The sequence below is a fragment of the Xiphophorus couchianus genome, chromosome 8, assembly GCF_001444195.1.
Source record: "Xiphophorus couchianus chromosome 8, X_couchianus-1.0, whole genome shotgun sequence".
In the NCBI taxonomy this organism is placed as follows: Eukaryota; Metazoa; Chordata; class Actinopteri; order Cyprinodontiformes; family Poeciliidae; genus Xiphophorus; species Xiphophorus couchianus.
Genome location: NC_040235.1, coordinates 13,696,702 through 13,713,208, shown reverse-complemented (window position 1 = coordinate 13,713,208; position 16,507 = coordinate 13,696,702). Strand labels below are relative to the sequence as shown.

The window sequence follows — 16,507 nt, the reverse complement described above, 5'->3', positions numbered from 1 at the left end:
CGGAGAGGTCCTTCAGTCACAGACTGCAGCATCCCAGATGCTCAAAATAGCATTATCGAAGGTCCTTCCTCCAAGTATCTGTTAGACTCTACAACAATCTCTACTCCAAACAAACTCAATAAGTGTTTATATAGTTTTACTCATAAATAACATCTCTGCTTGTATTCTACATTTTTGTTTTTCTGCAGTTTTTATGTTTCACAAATTGCAATTAGAATGTTGTATTTTTAATGCACATTATATTTACATACACATTATGATTTTTTTGTGGCACATCCCTCAGATAAAAGTGAACTGTTTCTGATAGCTGCAGTGTTTTTATGTTGTAATCCTCAAAAATATTATATTCTTAATCTTGTTTTTTTAGATATAGTTTTCGGATATTTTTGTTTTATTCTATTATAAAGTTCATACCTGGTAGCCTAGAAAGGCGCTACCTAACATAATCTGGAAAACATGTATCATGAAACGCATAGGGATAGATTTTTATCAAAGAATAATTAGCTTGTTCTTTTTATTTAAAAACTGGCAAGAACTGTGGGAGTATTTTAATTTGCTGTAACATTGAAAAAAAATGTACAAGCTCTTGAAAAAGGTAGAGTGTATTTGAATATTTACAAAGTTTACAAAATATACAAATAAATATATCAGAGGAACATGTGCCAATAAATTCAGAGCTCACAGACTGAGGGTGAACGTTTGTATTTTCTTATCAAACATACATTCAGATTACACAACCAGCCCAGTGATGAGGCTGATGGTGGCAAAGGTTCCTCCATAAAGGCTCCTATTTAAAATAAAAACAAAAGAAACTTCCTTCACATCTTTTAGTTTGACCATATTAACAGAGGAGGAATTTCGCATAGGTGGCTCCATTTGTTTCAGAGTTGTGGTTGTGGGTCTGTTGTTCAGATGGAGTGTCAGAAGGAACAAATGTTTCTCCTGCAAAGATAAGCAGAAACGTAATTACAACTTGAACTTTGACTTAGACTTTTATCACGCCATGCAAAATGCATGTGGACACATCATAAAACCCTCACAGAAATGTGATCACATTCAGATGTATAAATCACATTAAGGATTCCTTTCTCCTTTAAATGCCATATTTGCTTTCAAAAACAGCTGGAAACGGAAGGGGTACATTCTCACATTCAGTATCACCGGGTGGTGAAAGTGGTGAATAAAAATCATTCAAGTAGAGGATTATTGAACTTCACAATTCAGTTTTACCTGCAGTGGTTTGTGCCACACTCTGAAGGATCTCTGCAGCTAGCTCCAACAGGTTTCAGACTGTTCCAGCGCCACAGTAGCGATCGCTTTGTCCTCTGGATCAGAGTGTCCCAGTTGTCAGGAACAGGTACTGAGTTGACCTGCAAAAGTAAATATTTGACCATTTAGAATCTCTTTTATTGATTTTTTTTTTTTTTTTTAAATCCGATACAAAAATTATTCATTGTTAACTTTAAAAATCATAACAGGCATCTCAACCCACCTGAGTGAGACATATAAGGGACAGAAAAACAGAAATGATGATGACTTTTTCCTGAAGCGTCCTCATGCTGTTTGCAGATGAAGCTTGTGGAAGATGCTGCTTTCCAGGCTTTCTTTGCTGTCTCCTGTTCCTTGTATTAAATGCTTTAATTGGGTTGGGGAGGAGTTAACCTCTAAGTAATTCACTCAATACATTTGTTACTGTAAAGGTGGACGTTTGGCAGAACCGGTGGCCTGAGTCAGAGTCAGTGATCCTCAAGCGCTTATCAGTTTTATAATGACAACCAAAGTCAAAGTTTATCTGGAAGCATCCAAAGTACACTTTAATCTGGTAATGTAGGACAAGTCCACGTCAGGGGTAATATAAACCTTAAAGGGGCTGCACAGTTTCTGCTAAGTAGATTTTAATGAAAAATGTCCAGAAATGTATGAGTAAATTTTTTTTCAGATAATATCTAGCTTAATATCTACTTCAGCTTAGCTAATGCATTAATCAAAAAATGTATGATTTATTTCTGGTGGAAATAAAAGATTATATTTAGCAATTCATCTAATTTTCACTTCAAGTTACCACTTCTCGTTTCCATGTCACTGAAAAATGTATCAAACAATATTGTCGATATAAACTGACGATATTTGAATCAGTTTATTGGTCATGACGAATAACAAGACAAGATGCCAATAACACATACGACCTTTTCTGTGAATTTAATCAGTGATTACATATTATGTTTAGACTGTTAAGTAGTAGTGCAAACAGTCTCTTACATAAACAGCACAAAACACCAACATCAACTGTTAGTAAATAGTGACATTTATATTAAAGAAATTTCACAATAATTTTATGATGTTGAATAGAATCAACCAATTTTTTAAACAAATAAGCAACTTTGAAAGTCTCAGCCCTGCAGGACTACAGCAATTCTCGAGCAACTTAACATTTCAAATAGAAAACAAACTTAAAAATACATCAGATACAACACTTCCATAAAACCTTTTGTACACTCCTTTTAGCAAAATCCCCAAGAAGCATCATAAAATAAAATCAATACACAGTGTTGAATTGAGCAGGATAAAAAACCTTTTTACCTTTCCATACCAACACATTCGCAGCAGATAAAAACCGTCCCTTTATCCTCGAGAAGCAGTACTGTTTGGGGTTTATTTCACGCATTTTTTCATGATCAGGTTCTGCAGGTCAGCATCGTTTTAAAGCAAGTAAATCCCTATTATGATAACTCTTTAAGAAACTAACAAATTCGAGCATTGTCGTTGAATAAACAACAAATGACTTTTGAAGCCTTTTTTTAATAAAACACCTTTCATTTACAAAAACATACTCATTACTTTAACCTTTCAGTGGTCAGTATATTTGCACATGTTTGTAGTTAACACAAAACCATAAAACATTTTTTTTTCTGAAATTGGCATCTCATAGGAGGCAGCTGATTTGTCGATACATGAAAGTAGCAAACACTTTCAGGTACCATTTATAGCATATTTATGCACAAATATAGCAATGTATATTTGTGGATATATAAATATACATTACAAATAAATGCAACTACCCATTGCATTTATTTGCAATGAAGAATAATAATTAGGTTTAATACTGCTCAGTTCTGCTTAGTTTCATTTGCAACCCCATAATTAGTGGTTAGAAAAATAAGATTTAATTAAAAAGAGAGCAGTTTAAGCAACATTACAGCATGAAAACAAACAACTTAAGTGCTTGTTATAAACACACACAATTCCTGAAAGCATTACAATATTGAAAAGATGAGATTCTGGTTATGAGTGGCTGCCTAAAGGTTAGGAGTCTAGATGTCAGATTATTTTATTCTAACGTTATGCCAGTAACACTATGATCGCCCTCATAAGTTCTGCTTGGTGCTACGATGAGATCAGGGGCTGACGTTCTGCTTCAGTGCTCTGAAAAACAGCACACATTGCAGAATTTAACATAACATGTTAACATACAGAGTTAGTTATTCGGCGTTTGATAATTGTGATGTCTGCTAAACAAGTATTCAGTGTTTCTGAATTGCTACAATTTTGTTTATTTTTTAATTGCAAACCACCAGACAGGAGTTTTTGCACCCAACTCCACTACTCCTGATTTCCAGATTTGTAATTTATTTGATCATATAAATAAATTTAAACAATACCATTCTATTATCTCTTGCGATGACACAACTGTATTGATTGTTTGCAGTGCAAACTCACCTCTGGGACTGTCTGTCGACACATCAGCAACATAAAGATTCCTCCCAGGATGATGCCAAGAGCAATCACAAGAAATGGAATATTCTCCACCACGTTCTTCTGGATATTAACACTCTGCAGCTTCTTGGCTGATGCATCGTCAATAAGAACGCTCTGGTGGTCAGTTGAAGGTAAAACAATAGAAAATCTTTACATTTCCATAACAGTAAACTAATTATTCAGATAATACAATGAGTAAACGAGGTTCACTGAAAAAAAGCAAACGCCTAAGTTAAAGGTTTATGCAAAGTGAAAACATAACTATAATTAAGCATAATATTGTCTTGAGGTGTATTCCTTACAACACTAATAAAACTGACTGATGGAATTTTTCTTCTTTCAAAAGTTCACCCCAAATTAAATTTCAAATTACTTCCCCACATTGGATTCAACAGAAATGAAGTTATGGAAGTAAATCTCATTGTAGCAGCTGTTTTATGTTTGGTTAATTCAAAAATGAAAGGAGCCGGTCATTACTTCAATTCTTAGGAAATCAGTGGCAAACGCTGAACATTACATTGATAATAAGATTATTATAATTGGAAATCATTTTTGCAAGTTCAAGGTTGATAATCAAAGTAATTAAATACAACCATGAAACACGATAAACTATAAAACAGAGTAACTGTCTTTCAAATAGTTCCTAAACTAATATTAATTAAACTAGATTTCTATTCAATTACTCCAAATACCATGCTGGAGTTAGAAAGTGTGTTTTTACCTCGTTGAGATACACCACAGGGAAAACCACTGTCCTCACATTTCCTGTTTCACTGAAAGAGAAGGAAAAATACAGTATATATATACATACAGAGATGAGGGTGATTTTGTTCCCATGTCCAAAGTGTGAAAAAAAGAGAAAATGTAACAGTTAAGTAAAAAGATAGCCAAGTGGCAAAAGTTGCCAAAATGATAAAACCAATGGAAACTTAAACTTATGGAGCAATACTCCATAACACAATGCCTTCCCAAGATACAAGTAGTGATACTTAAGTCCAGTTCCAATCTGAGACCAAACCAACAAAGAAGATTTACATCAATATTTGTTCAGTAACTAGAGAGGATTGAAGTAGACGAAGAAATAGGTTTTTATTTCTCATCCATTGAGCAATAAGAGTCAAAACATTCAAGAGTCAGTAACAATGTTCTGACCAACATTGTTACTGATTCTGAGTCTGCCAATGTCTGTGTTCCCAGACCACATATGTTAACAAGCTATGCATGTGTAAAAAACAGCTGCATTAAACAGAAGCAGCTACATCACCTTTTACCCTGAAAAAATTAATTTCAAGCTAATTTGAATTAATAAAGGATATTTTTCAGTGTATCTTTAAATATAATTTAAACTTAGGGACGTTATCTCCTCAACTTTCTGAATGACACCGGTGTCTTCATGGACCCATCGGCTGCCGGCTAAGCAGGGAGGGTTTTTTAGGGTGACAGTTAAGGGGTTAAGAGATTTGCAAAGCACAGAGGACTTCTACATGTTTAAATATAATGTTTGCATGTTGAACAGCTGAAACAGAAAAAGTGGCGAGAGAGAAGAAAAAACAGGCGAGTTCTGAAATGATCCCACAGCTGCTTCTATCAGGTGTCATATGGACTCATAAACAAGTCTGTCCAAAAGTCCACTAATCATGATGATGGTGGCAAAACTGCTTTTTATCTTACTGGCAGGCGGCTCCTCCCAGCTATGAATAATCATTCAGGTGTGATGATTTTATCAAAAGTTAGCATGAAGAACTTTTACATTGTAGTAACTCAACATCTAGTGAGTGATAAGTGACAGACAGCTAAAGGAAGTGAGTGGATTACCTGAAACGTGCGATTTTCTCCACATAGACATTGATCTGGACACGTTTGGCTGCCTGTAGGATGATTCCTGTCAGCTGTAAAAACACAATCAGAATTTGTCAGGAGGACATGGAAGAGACAATTAATGCTTATTATATCTACAGGGTGAAGACGCATTTTTTTATTAAAATTCAAATTTTTTTCAGACTCAGTTTCCCAGAAATACCACTCTTTTATGTAATAGTTAAAGTATGAATACAATAGTTCACTACAAATGTATGCTAGAGATTACGCTTTAACTGAGAATCAGAAAATACTACAACAGGGAAAACAGGGAGTGAGCAGGAGGAAGGGAAGAAAGGATAAATTAATTAAAGATCAATAGATCCACAAATGGATGGATGGATGAAAAGAGAACCAGAGACAAGTGGGCTGATGGGTCCATCTTATTGGCAATGTAACAACAAATAAAGTCTAGTAAGACCAATAATGTATGCACGCTTTTCGGCTTCCATATTTATTCAGATCTGGAAATGGAAATTCTATAATTTTCCCAACTGTATATTAATCCTTGAAGAAAATGTATGTCTAATTATTATTTCTTTTAAATATTCGCTATTTCTACAAACTGTTCTCCATTGTGTTGTAATTTTTTTGCTTTACATTATAAAGATTGGTTGGCAGACAAGAGAAGTAAAACCATCAGATAACAGATTTCTCTAATATATATTTATAATGATAAGTTGAGGCTCAAACCAGCAACCTTGTGATTAAATGACAACCACCATACATCTTGAGCAGCAAGCACCTCAATGTTTCAGTCTTTCATAGGAAAAACAGCTTCATGGCTCTGAATGTTCACAGGACTTTGAACAAGGATTCAAGTACAGAAAGGAGGCCAAACAGGGAATAAACAGTAAGTTGTTTACGGAGTTCAGACGTGCAACTCACACTATAAAAGCTTATGTCACAGTTACGTGCAGGTTTCCTTTGTTTTATGCCTGTGCATGAATATGCATTTTTCATTTTGCAGATCTGAAACTTTGCATCAGTGAAGAAATGAATAAAATTAAATCAGAATAACTCTCTAAAAACGGAACATGAAAAGTAGTAGTGGCAAAAAGGAAGCTACGCAAGATGCCAAAAAAACCATTTTAAATCAGACCAATTTTTTGTCACATAGTTTGGTTGTGTAACCAGACAAAAGTTCACATTTTAGAGAAGGTCACACTTCTATTTTTAGAAGTCATGCTTCTATTTTTAAGAAATATTGGTCAATGTCCCTTGATAGCTTTGTAACTAAAAATGTTTGCAGAACTTTGTACTAGTAGATTATTTCTGACAAATTTGCATTGGTCTCTCAGATAAAATCCTATTAAAACACATTAAAATTTGCAATTGGAACATGACAAAACAATACAAGTACTTCTGTGAGGCACTGTATACCTGCAATGTTTCCTGCCTTATTTACAGGCAATACCCACTAAATCTATAAATTTCCTGAGCTTACAAGTAGGTATATTTTCTTGTCCTAAAATTGTTTTCTACCCCAAGTCCCACTAGGTTATTACAGTACAAAAAGCTGATATCACCTATCAGAGTTTATATTTGGTGACAGGTTCGTACCAAGTACCACTACTTTAATTTTTAACCAGTTTCAAGGCTCACAGTAAACAAGCTGATGCAAAACTGAGATATTTCACCACCCAGTGCTAACATTTTGTACTGCACACAGGGCCGAGTTTAAAAGGATGTGGGCCCCTGAGCTGGAGACAGTTTTACTGCCATATCCACTAAGGAAAAGTTATTTTACAAAGGCAGATTGTGTCAGATTAAGAGGTAATCCTATACATAAACTGGGTATGAACTGATAATACCAACTGATGAAGGTAGGTTTAATATGTCACTTGGCCAGTAGCTCCATGTTGTTCCCAAAAATAAAAATACTATAACTTCATTATTTTCTTAAATATTTGAGAACTGTTATATTCTTAAAAATCCCTAAATCCCCTTTATATTATTACAACTCACCTGTAATGGGCTTATGACTCTTACATAAAAGTACAATGTTTTCAAAACACACATTTATTTTAAAAATTAATAAATAAAAAATATAAAAGATAAACACCTGCTTGCCCTGGGCTACTGAACCTGTAAGCACGTATTAAAAACAAATGTATTAAAGAAAGATACTCTATTAAAGACTGCATTGTATGTATATTGTATGTAAGCGGTAAGTAAAAAAATACAGTGTGCCATATGTTCAGTTAAATAAAGTTAACTCGTACTGGATTGATATCGATGGCAGTCTGATGCTCGTCCTTATTGGGCCTCATCCCAAACACATCCTGCACAAATTTCTCATCAGCCTGGTAGAAGTGCGGTGAGGACATGATGATGGGAGCCCCTAAACACCACCAAGATAAGATTATGGAAGCAGATTATAATTAACCAAATTTAATCAAGAACCGAGACTCCATATAATTGATGGCAAAACTGCATCACCTTGTTTACACATGCTGACATTGAGCAGGCCTGAGCCGAGGCAGTTTCCAGAAGGAACACAGAAGCCTGCGTTGGCCGGGTTCACAGTCATATTGGCGAAAACTTCGAAGGGGGGAACGAAGCGATAGCCAGGGATATTCTTCACAGTCACGTCATTGGTGTATATGGCATACAACGACCTTGAAAACAATAATCACATGCTGGGTCGTCTTTGGTGGCAGAGATAATTATATAAAACTGATATGCAGCACAGAGGAACAACTGCATTTATTTTGCACATTCAGGTTTTCAGGAAATCAGCTTAGAGTACAACAGGTTTTACAATAACGTTCACATGCATATTGGCACTTATTGTTTTAGTAAACAAGCTAAGCAGGTTGTAGGCCCACATGTTGCACCTGTTGGGGTTAAACAAAGCATTAATAAGAAGGTGCCAAGAATTGTGCTGCACATAAACACTTCCTCTTACTGATCTGAACTAACTCAAGATGAACTGGTATTCTTAATTCTTAATCCAATCCTCACACCAAGATAACACTGTGGATAATAAGGCTTATGATGTCTAAAGAGGGAAACATTTTACTAAATGTCTTTAGTCAACAATGGGGTCAGAGGTTAAAACCAGATATGCTGCATGAGTAGAATGGGTCATGAGGGAAAGCAGAAGCTATTTTTTATACAGAAATGGAAACATAAAAAGGAAAATTACTTAAAGATGCACAGTTAAATTTTTCAACAAAAAAAAATTTTTTTTAATATATTTTAAAAATCAAATTTGCTGTGTCAGCACCTCACCTGCACAGGTCAGAGGAGAACATGTGGAGGACTTCATTCTTACTGATGATTGGGTGGAAAGAGGCTCCGTTGGTTCCATTTATCATATTGCACTCGTCAGACGTCCACCAATCCAAAGAGCTGCATTCACAATCCAAACGTTTATTTTTATTATTTTTCACTGTAATGTTTTGTCATTTCAGAGGTTAAAAACAGTTTGGAGCTCTTAGACAGCCTGACCCTACACTAAGAAGGGTTAACATACATACAGCACCCTCTGCTATAACTGGCACATCTAGCAAAGATGTATGAAACTCATCGAAATAAATGAATATTTTATGGCAGCAAAATTCCAATTCCAGTAAAATAAATGTAACCGAAATATTTATTTTTAATTTTATAAAGTTGATCAGTGTCCAGAAACATTTAACAAGTAATCCATGGGATACATATAAAGTGATGGGCCAGTTTCTCTTAGCAAGTTTTTTTTTATTTAAAAAAGTACTGACCTATAAAAGAAGCAACAGCTGCATATTTTACAACTGCTGGAACGTTACAAACAAGGCTGTAGGAGGAATAAAGTTTTTTTTGCCACTATGTGAAGTAAGAAAGACGATAAAGGAGGCACAAACATATTTATGTGATGATTCTGATCCACTCCAATTGCGCAAAGCTAATTAATACTAGAGAAAAAGGGCGGAGGTTGAAGATGTCTTGCTACACTATGACTGGGTACGTTATTTTTCCGTGCCATCAGCATCTCATTTTATTTATTCTTTTTTTCACCATAAGGGTCAAATTAACAGCTTAAACTATTGCATTCTTTGAGGAAAGTGAAGCATCTGCAGTGTGGTGTGAAATTAAGTTACTAATGTGTTGATTCTAAAATAATGGATATGTGGGATTTAGATAAAAGAGCTAGGGCGCTCATGTGGAAGATATTCTGGAGATCAAATTGTGTACTCAAAACGACATTCAAGCTTAAATGGGTTTTTAGGAGAAACTTGAGTGTTATTATCTTATGTCTTCCAATGTATGTGTAAAGGGTATGTGTAAAACAAAGGATGAATGTGGAAAATAATCTTCATTACAAAATGTAAAGCATAGTAAGAGTCTGTGGGTCTCTTCCTTTTCTGATCCTGGGAACCTTGCTAAGATTGCACAGTACCATAGACTCTAACATTTCAGAACTTTTTATGCATAAATTATGTGGCTTCTGACAGATCATTGAAAATAGATCATTGTTTGAGATTTCAGCACAATACTAAACTAAAACAAAAAACAACAAAATCAATACCAGACAGAAAATAAACCGTCTTCTTTTTCTCTGAAAAAATGTTAAATAATGGGCTGAGCTGGTGAGAGGATTGCGTAACAGAGCACCAAAGACTCTGGACCGGCGTTTCCCAATTCCGGTCCTCAGGCCTCCCTGCCCTGCATGTTTTAGGTGTTTCCCTTCTGCTACACACCTGGATTGAATATATGGGTGATCAACAGGTTTCTGCAGCACTTGATGGTCATGCAATCATTTGAATCAGCTGCTCTGGAATAGAGGCACATCTAAAACATGCAGAGCAGGGAGGCCTGAGGACCGGAATTGGGAAACGCTGCTCTCGACAATTCAGACATATTTTTCAAATAAATTAGTCAATGCTCCCTCCCTCTTTCTGTCTGTATGTTTAAAACTTGTGCAGTGATATAGAAGACAAAAGGCTGCCTGCTGGCAAAAGAGGAGGGAGGTTAAACAAAGCAATAATAAGAAGGTACCAATAATTTGCTGTACATGAGTGCATACAAAAAAAACCCAAAACAACAATTATTTCTAAACTAAATAAATGCACTTAAATTTAGGTTAGATTTTTCAGGGTGAGATTAAGCTACTATAATAATAATAATAAAGAAAGTTAGTGCTGTAAATGTTTTGAGATGATAAACTCAAGCTGTATCGTACTTAGGAGTGTCACGATAGCAAATTTTGCTGAGCAATTAATTGTCTCAAAAAATTATTGTGATAAACGATAATATTGTCTGAAGACCTTTTTACGCTGATTTAATGGAAATGACATAATAATGCGTGTGATTTCCTGCCAAAGATAGATACACTTTATTTTCAAAAGAATATTTAACACTGGAGCTGATAAACTAAATAAACAAAACAACCAAAAATAAAATGGATTCTCAGTCTCCATTAACAAAAAATGTACTTGATAAAAACTAAACAATATAAAGCCAAAGTGGAAATAAATACTGCATTCAACCAAAAGAGTGCAGATTATGAAGTCTGTATATTATGTTGCCCTTCAGTAATAATTAGATTTAAATAGAGAAGATGGGCACATTGACTACCTGATGCAATATTTCACACTACATGATTTTTTGCTCCTATTTTTCCCCATACAACAATCTTAGACCTTTGGTCTTTCTAAGATTGTATGGTGTGTTACGGTAGATAGTCGTTGCCGCTCGGATCTAAATCAGGGGTTTTTCCCGACTGGGATCTTAACGCAGCCTGTTGAATGTGACAGGCAGCCAATCAGAAAGCGAGGATTCTCCTACGTGTTTTCTGAGGGGAAATTACGTCTGGGAATCCCAAACAGCTGACACAGCGCAACCCGAAGTCGAAACAACATTAATGTTTATTCAACATGTAAAGAATATAGAAATGACAAGGGGAGGAGTTGGAGCGAAATTGCTACCGCAGTTGATAAACCCGGTAACTTTTCAGCTGTTCTTCGTTAACGTGACGTAAATAGGTTCTAATGATTTTCATTCAGTCATGACTTTATGCTGACACTAGCCACATGCATTGCAGGTAGATTGTAGTAAAGCATTGATTAATACCTGGTTTTAAAATTAGTTCACTGGACTTGTAGCCATTATTTTGTACCCATTGTTGGACACCACACGGCAGGAACGAACCCGATCACACCGTTATACCTAGGATTTCTGTCGGCTAATGTGTGGTCTCTCAGGTTTTGAAAATGGGCCGACAACTCTAAGATCGTGTAGTGTGCGCTGGGCTTTACACTAAGGAAATGAGGAAGGGAGGGTCAGTGGAGAGCACCGGAGTTGAGCCTTTTTTCATTCAGTGTCATCAACAGAAAGAGAAAAAGGTCGGAAGAGACGATAATGCCGATAATTGAAATGACGTCGATAGTTTTAATTTATCATACGATTAATCGATTTATCGTTTATCGCGACAGGCCTAATCGTACTGGAGAACAACAGCTGTTATCACTCATATGACCCACTTCGTTTAATACAGTCAACAACCTTAAGATTAGTGACTATGGAGACAATGTGGAAAAAAATAGCTGGAAATGGAATTGTAGAAAAAGTAGTTGGATAAGTATTATTGGATCAATAAGTACAGATGCAATAACTTGTTTATTTAAACCTCAGTGGATTCATTGGTTTACTGATAAATGAATAACTGTTGAACTAAAATAAAAAACAAAGTCTCTACCTTTTCCCATTCCATGTGTCCACTCTAGCAAAGTCCTGGTAGTTTTGCTGACCAGTAAAGAACGTATATTCTCCATCATTTGAAGCATTCGTCTTATAGAAAAGTCCAAAAAAGTCGTCTAGCTCAGGATAAAACATTTTGAGAGCTTTGAGAAGGCTGTCTTCATATCCCCATAGTAGCTCTCCCACAGTGTGGGTGGTGAACAGGCCGATACCAGTGGATCGCATGTAGGCGGAGATCAGAGTGGCTAACGCATTGTCCTTAAATCTTTCCATTACGGTCTATTAGAGAAAAAGTAGAAAAATTAATGAAAACATCTTTGAATATTCCCTTCAGCACGCTTGTAAAGGAAAGTAAAGGTTTAATTTTCACTACAGGTAAAAAAAACTACTATATAATAAAGATTTTTTTTTTACGCAAGTGATTTGTTGTTTCTAAAGTTAGGTTTTTTCCTCTAATTTAAAAAATACATACAATCTGTGGATATTTTCATGTAACCAAATTACTACACAAACAAAATATTCCTAGTATATTTTTTTCAAAAAATAAGAGGGGATTTCTTGAACTCACCATAGCAGGGATGTTAACCGTCCTGATGAGGTCACTTTCAGGACCTCGGGACATGTTGCGCTCAAAAATGTACGTTTTAGGATTGACTGATGCAACTCTTGTGCCGTTTTCCTGGAAGACCACGTCCTCCATGGGCCGATATTCTCTGTGTTATGAAAAATTAGACAGACATATCACATTATGGTTGTAGTTTGAGGCCAAATAAATGGTAATACCTTCAGGCTGCATTCTAAGCTTTAGCTATAGTGTCACGCAAAATATTCATATTCCTTGTACTCATACACATTTTCCAGTATTTCCGTGTTATATTAACAGAAAGTAGTGTAGAGGTATAAAGTCGCCTGAGTCAATATTTTGTAGAACTACCTTTCATTGTAGTTACACTTGCATGTTTTTAGTATGTTTTTACATTAAACCAGACACACATAGAAAGCAAATAAAACCCTGACTGGAAGTAAACATTGTTTCCCTAGATAGGTTTCTTTGAATTTTGCTACAACAATTGGTAGGAATTATTGAATCTAAAGGAAGAGAAACAAAATGTTACAGACTGCGGTGAACTTTCTTTCACTTAATTGCTTGTTGCTTTCCGTTTCCTGGCACTTCTTTGCTTTCAACTTGTCTTCTTGTAAAGCACGTGCTTATAAAAGACTATGATTTTTGGTCAACCAATCAAATAGAACTTATTTTAAAGTTTAACAACTCAAGGGACTTATAAAATCATTGCTCCATTTCCTCTTTCTCTCCTATCTATAGTTAGAGATAAAAGTCTGTTTTGGGTATTTGTGTATAATGTTTTATTATTACCATTTCTCAACTTTCATACTTTACCCTGGTGAAATAAATAACAAAACTAAGACATCTTCGCACCTGTATGTGTAAGGTCCAATCTCAGTCACAGCTGGTCTTTCCCCACTCATGACCTCAGCTGGGTTCGTCAGATTGAAGAAGTAAAACTGCATGTAGATCGGAGCAGGAGGATCAACCCAAACCTCAAAGGCCTCTGTTCCATTTCTCAAGACTACTTCCTAAGCGGGACAAAGGGCAGTGGATGAAATGATCTGACCATGGATGAATGATCTGCACATGATGAATTGCTCTCGTCACATGACAAGGAAAGAGTGAAAATATCCTTATCACTATGAGGTGTGCATGAACAGTTAGCATGATGTGAAACACTGAGTCCTGTTAAAACTCGTGAGCTGCGATGCTGTCATTAATCAACATTAGAACGGCTTACGTACAGAATCAGTCTTAGAATTAACAGACACACAAAGTTTAAATATTACTAAATGAAACTGATTAAATGCGTGCAGCATTAGCCGTAACACAATTGCCCATAGCTTTTAAAAGTATTGCAGTATAAATTAGCTAAAGCACAAACACACTGACAGTCATTTTTCGCAAATCTACTGTTTACAAAGACATGCGTGAGTTAGTCAACCTAGGTCTAATGTTAAGCTAAAAATAAGCAAGAGCCTATTTTAACTCCTTACCGTTTTAACCTTCGACTGTAGAAAATTTGGAAACGCGTTGGATAAAACTAAAGATATCCCCACGATCAGCATTAGCAAAGAGGACGCCCCGATGATGTAGATTAAACATGGTTTCAGCAGCATATTGTGGCAGCAGAGGAAAAATTATTAGAGAGTGAGAAGAGAAGCCAGTGACGGAGCTGTTTTTGTTTTGGATCGGAAGAAGCTCCTTTCCCAGTAGGAAACGAAATGAAAGTTGCTCTGATTACCACTTCCGGTTTCGTCGACAGTTGCCGGTTCCTTTCGATCATTCGGGCGTCGTGATCACATTGCAGCAACTCCATTAAATGTGTTTGATAAATGTCACATTTTAGCAAAAGATATAACATTTCTTGTGGTTTTTAGTGATGGAAGAAAACTTTATCCTTCTTTAGTAACTGCTGACTGTAGAAGCAAAACAGGGTTAGTGTTCATCTTGAGTACGAGCACTCTTTGTTTCCAATCCTGACCACACCTTTATTCTGCGGTTTGTCATGTTTAATGTCATGTTTAATGACAAACCATCCCTTCCGCTCAAGTATTATCAAGCCTCCCACACGCATTCTCCCTAAACTGTCTTGTATTTGACTCCAATTCCAATCCAATCTGGCTCGTTTAGCCGATCCTACTAAAGAAAGATACCTGCCCAGTATTATGCTTCACTGTGCTTTTTCTACTTGTTTGTTGACCAGAAAGTTTGTTGTTCATGGCCTGACCTGTCACTTTAGCTGAATGTTCATGTCTTGTTGGTTTGCATTGAGCCACACTTTCTATTTTTAGATGATTTTTTTGAATGTATTTGTTTTTATGACATTGATAACATTTCTGTAGAAATGCCATGTTAGCCAGAAGGCTACTTTTCACTGTGGCGCCTGCATTCCCTGAGACAAAGCTTCATGTTTTTTTCAAAATAAACTTAAACCTTTTTAAAAGGACTACAGAAGTACATGGTGACTTCTGAAAGATTTTTGTTGAACTACATTTTGCCACGTTTCTCAGCTTTTTATGTTATAAAAACATTTGCAATGACTAAACATTTTATGTTGGTCTATTACATAATATCCTGCAAAATACATTGAGGGTTGTGGTTGACGTTGATGTAACAAACTGTGAAGTAGCTGAAGAGGTGTGAAAATGTTCAAGGCACTGTACAATGTTGCGATAGAAGACACATTCTTTTCATTTTTTGATTTTTTAGAAATACAAACTAGTACATAAACAGTAAATGAGTGAAATAACGGAATGAACAACAGCTTGGCTGTCATCGTTACCTAATAATAAGCAGCATTAAACCATCCTTCCACTAGATGTCACTGTCATATGTTTTTCTCGACCTTCTTTCTTTGTTTCTAGTTTGTTAGTTTACTGGAGTTATTGTAGTTTTTTTGAGTCAAGGTTCCCTATGAAACTGACACCTCATCAGGTAATCAGACTAACCAATGAGGAATTGTTCCATCCATCTTAGTCTGACAATGTCTTTCACTTGCTTTCACTGATCATAACAACGTTTTAGGATTGACACAATTCACACTTGTAAAAAAAAATTAGTTAAACTTCGAGCACATACAAATATGAGTTCACAGATATTATTTCTTTGGTGTTGACTTTGACGTAATGCTCAGTTACTGAGTTACCTTAAGAAGAATTACTTTATTCATCCCAGCAGGGAAATTATTTAGAAACGCCCCAACGTGGGGCGTTGGATACATTATCTCATGTTTCCACATGATACCAACATTTTTGTAATGTTGACTAACAGTACTAACATGTTTGTGCTTGCATTATTAAGTTTCATTGCAGTACTGTTTCAACATGGGGCTGTAAAATGACTGTGACTTGTGCAAATAGCAAAGGTTTTCAGCTTACAGGTTGAGACATATTACAGTGGAAAAGCCAAAGAGCACAATATATTTATTTTTTTAAATGTATGAACAAGCTCAGTCATGTGACACATTGCACAAAAAGTGAACAGAAAATAAATAGAAATTGGCCCATGTTGCGAATGCATGTTTGGTCAATCCTAAATAACAAATGAAAGATGTATATCTCTGGACATTTTACAAACTTTGTTACATTTATTCAATTAGATCTGGTCAGATTTAATCCAAAGACAAAGTACAATTGGATC

General features: G+C 35.7%; 2 protein-coding genes across 2 annotated transcripts; both read right to left on the bottom strand.

Moving 5' to 3' along the window:
- Window positions 1-533: 533 nt before the first annotated feature.
- Window positions 534-2,007, bottom strand: LOC114149219 (liver-expressed antimicrobial peptide 2). The gene is made up of 3 exons (XM_028024867.1): window positions 1,493-2,007; window positions 1,231-1,370; window positions 534-942 (listed from the first exon to the last, which is right to left on the bottom strand). Exons 1-3 carry the CDS (start codon window positions 1,556-1,558, stop codon window positions 921-923), a joined length of 228 nt encoding a protein of 75 aa, XP_027880668.1. The 5' UTR covers window positions 1,559-2,007; the 3' UTR covers window positions 534-920.
- Window positions 2,008-2,122: 115 nt separating this feature from the next.
- Window positions 2,123-14,585, bottom strand: scarb2c (scavenger receptor class B, member 2c). The gene is made up of 11 exons (XM_028024866.1): window positions 14,362-14,585; window positions 13,736-13,893; window positions 12,866-13,010; window positions 12,296-12,576; window positions 8,851-8,970; window positions 8,056-8,234; window positions 7,839-7,957; window positions 5,572-5,645; window positions 4,478-4,529; window positions 3,718-3,870; window positions 2,123-3,423 (listed from the first exon to the last, which is right to left on the bottom strand). The coding sequence occupies exons 1-11, from the start codon at window positions 14,482-14,484 to the stop codon at window positions 3,385-3,387; spliced, it is 1,443 nt and encodes a 480-aa protein (XP_027880667.1). The 5' UTR covers window positions 14,485-14,585; the 3' UTR covers window positions 2,123-3,384.
- Window positions 14,586-16,507: the final 1,922 nt, after the last annotated feature.

What these genes read in the sequence shown, in the direction of transcription:
- LOC114149219 (XM_028024867.1), bottom strand. Translation starts at nt 1,558, where the DNA reads ATGAGGACGCTTCAGGAAAAAGTCATCATCATTTCTGTTTTTCTGTCC. An exon ending in CCCTTATATGTCTCACTCAG is followed by an intron (nt 1,371 to 1,492) that starts GTGGGTTGAGAT and finishes TTACTTTTGCAG; the next exon opens with GTCAACTCAGTACCTGTTCC. An exon ending in TGTGGCACAAACCACTGCAG is followed by an intron (nt 943 to 1,230) that starts GTAAAACTGAAT and finishes TTATCTTTGCAG; the next exon opens with GAGAAACATTTGTTCCTTCT.
- scarb2c (XM_028024866.1), bottom strand. Translation starts at nt 14,484, where the DNA reads ATGCTGCTGAAACCATGTTTAATCTACATCATCGGGGCGTCCTCTTTG. An exon ending in CTGTGGTGTATCTCAACGAG is followed by an intron (nt 3,871 to 4,477) that starts GTAAAAACACAC and finishes ACTGACCACCAG; the next exon opens with AGCGTTCTTATTGACGATGC. An exon ending in GTCGACAGACAGTCCCAGAG is followed by an intron (nt 3,424 to 3,717) that starts GTGAGTTTGCAC and finishes GCTGTTTTTCAG; the next exon opens with AGCACTGAAGCAGAACGTCA.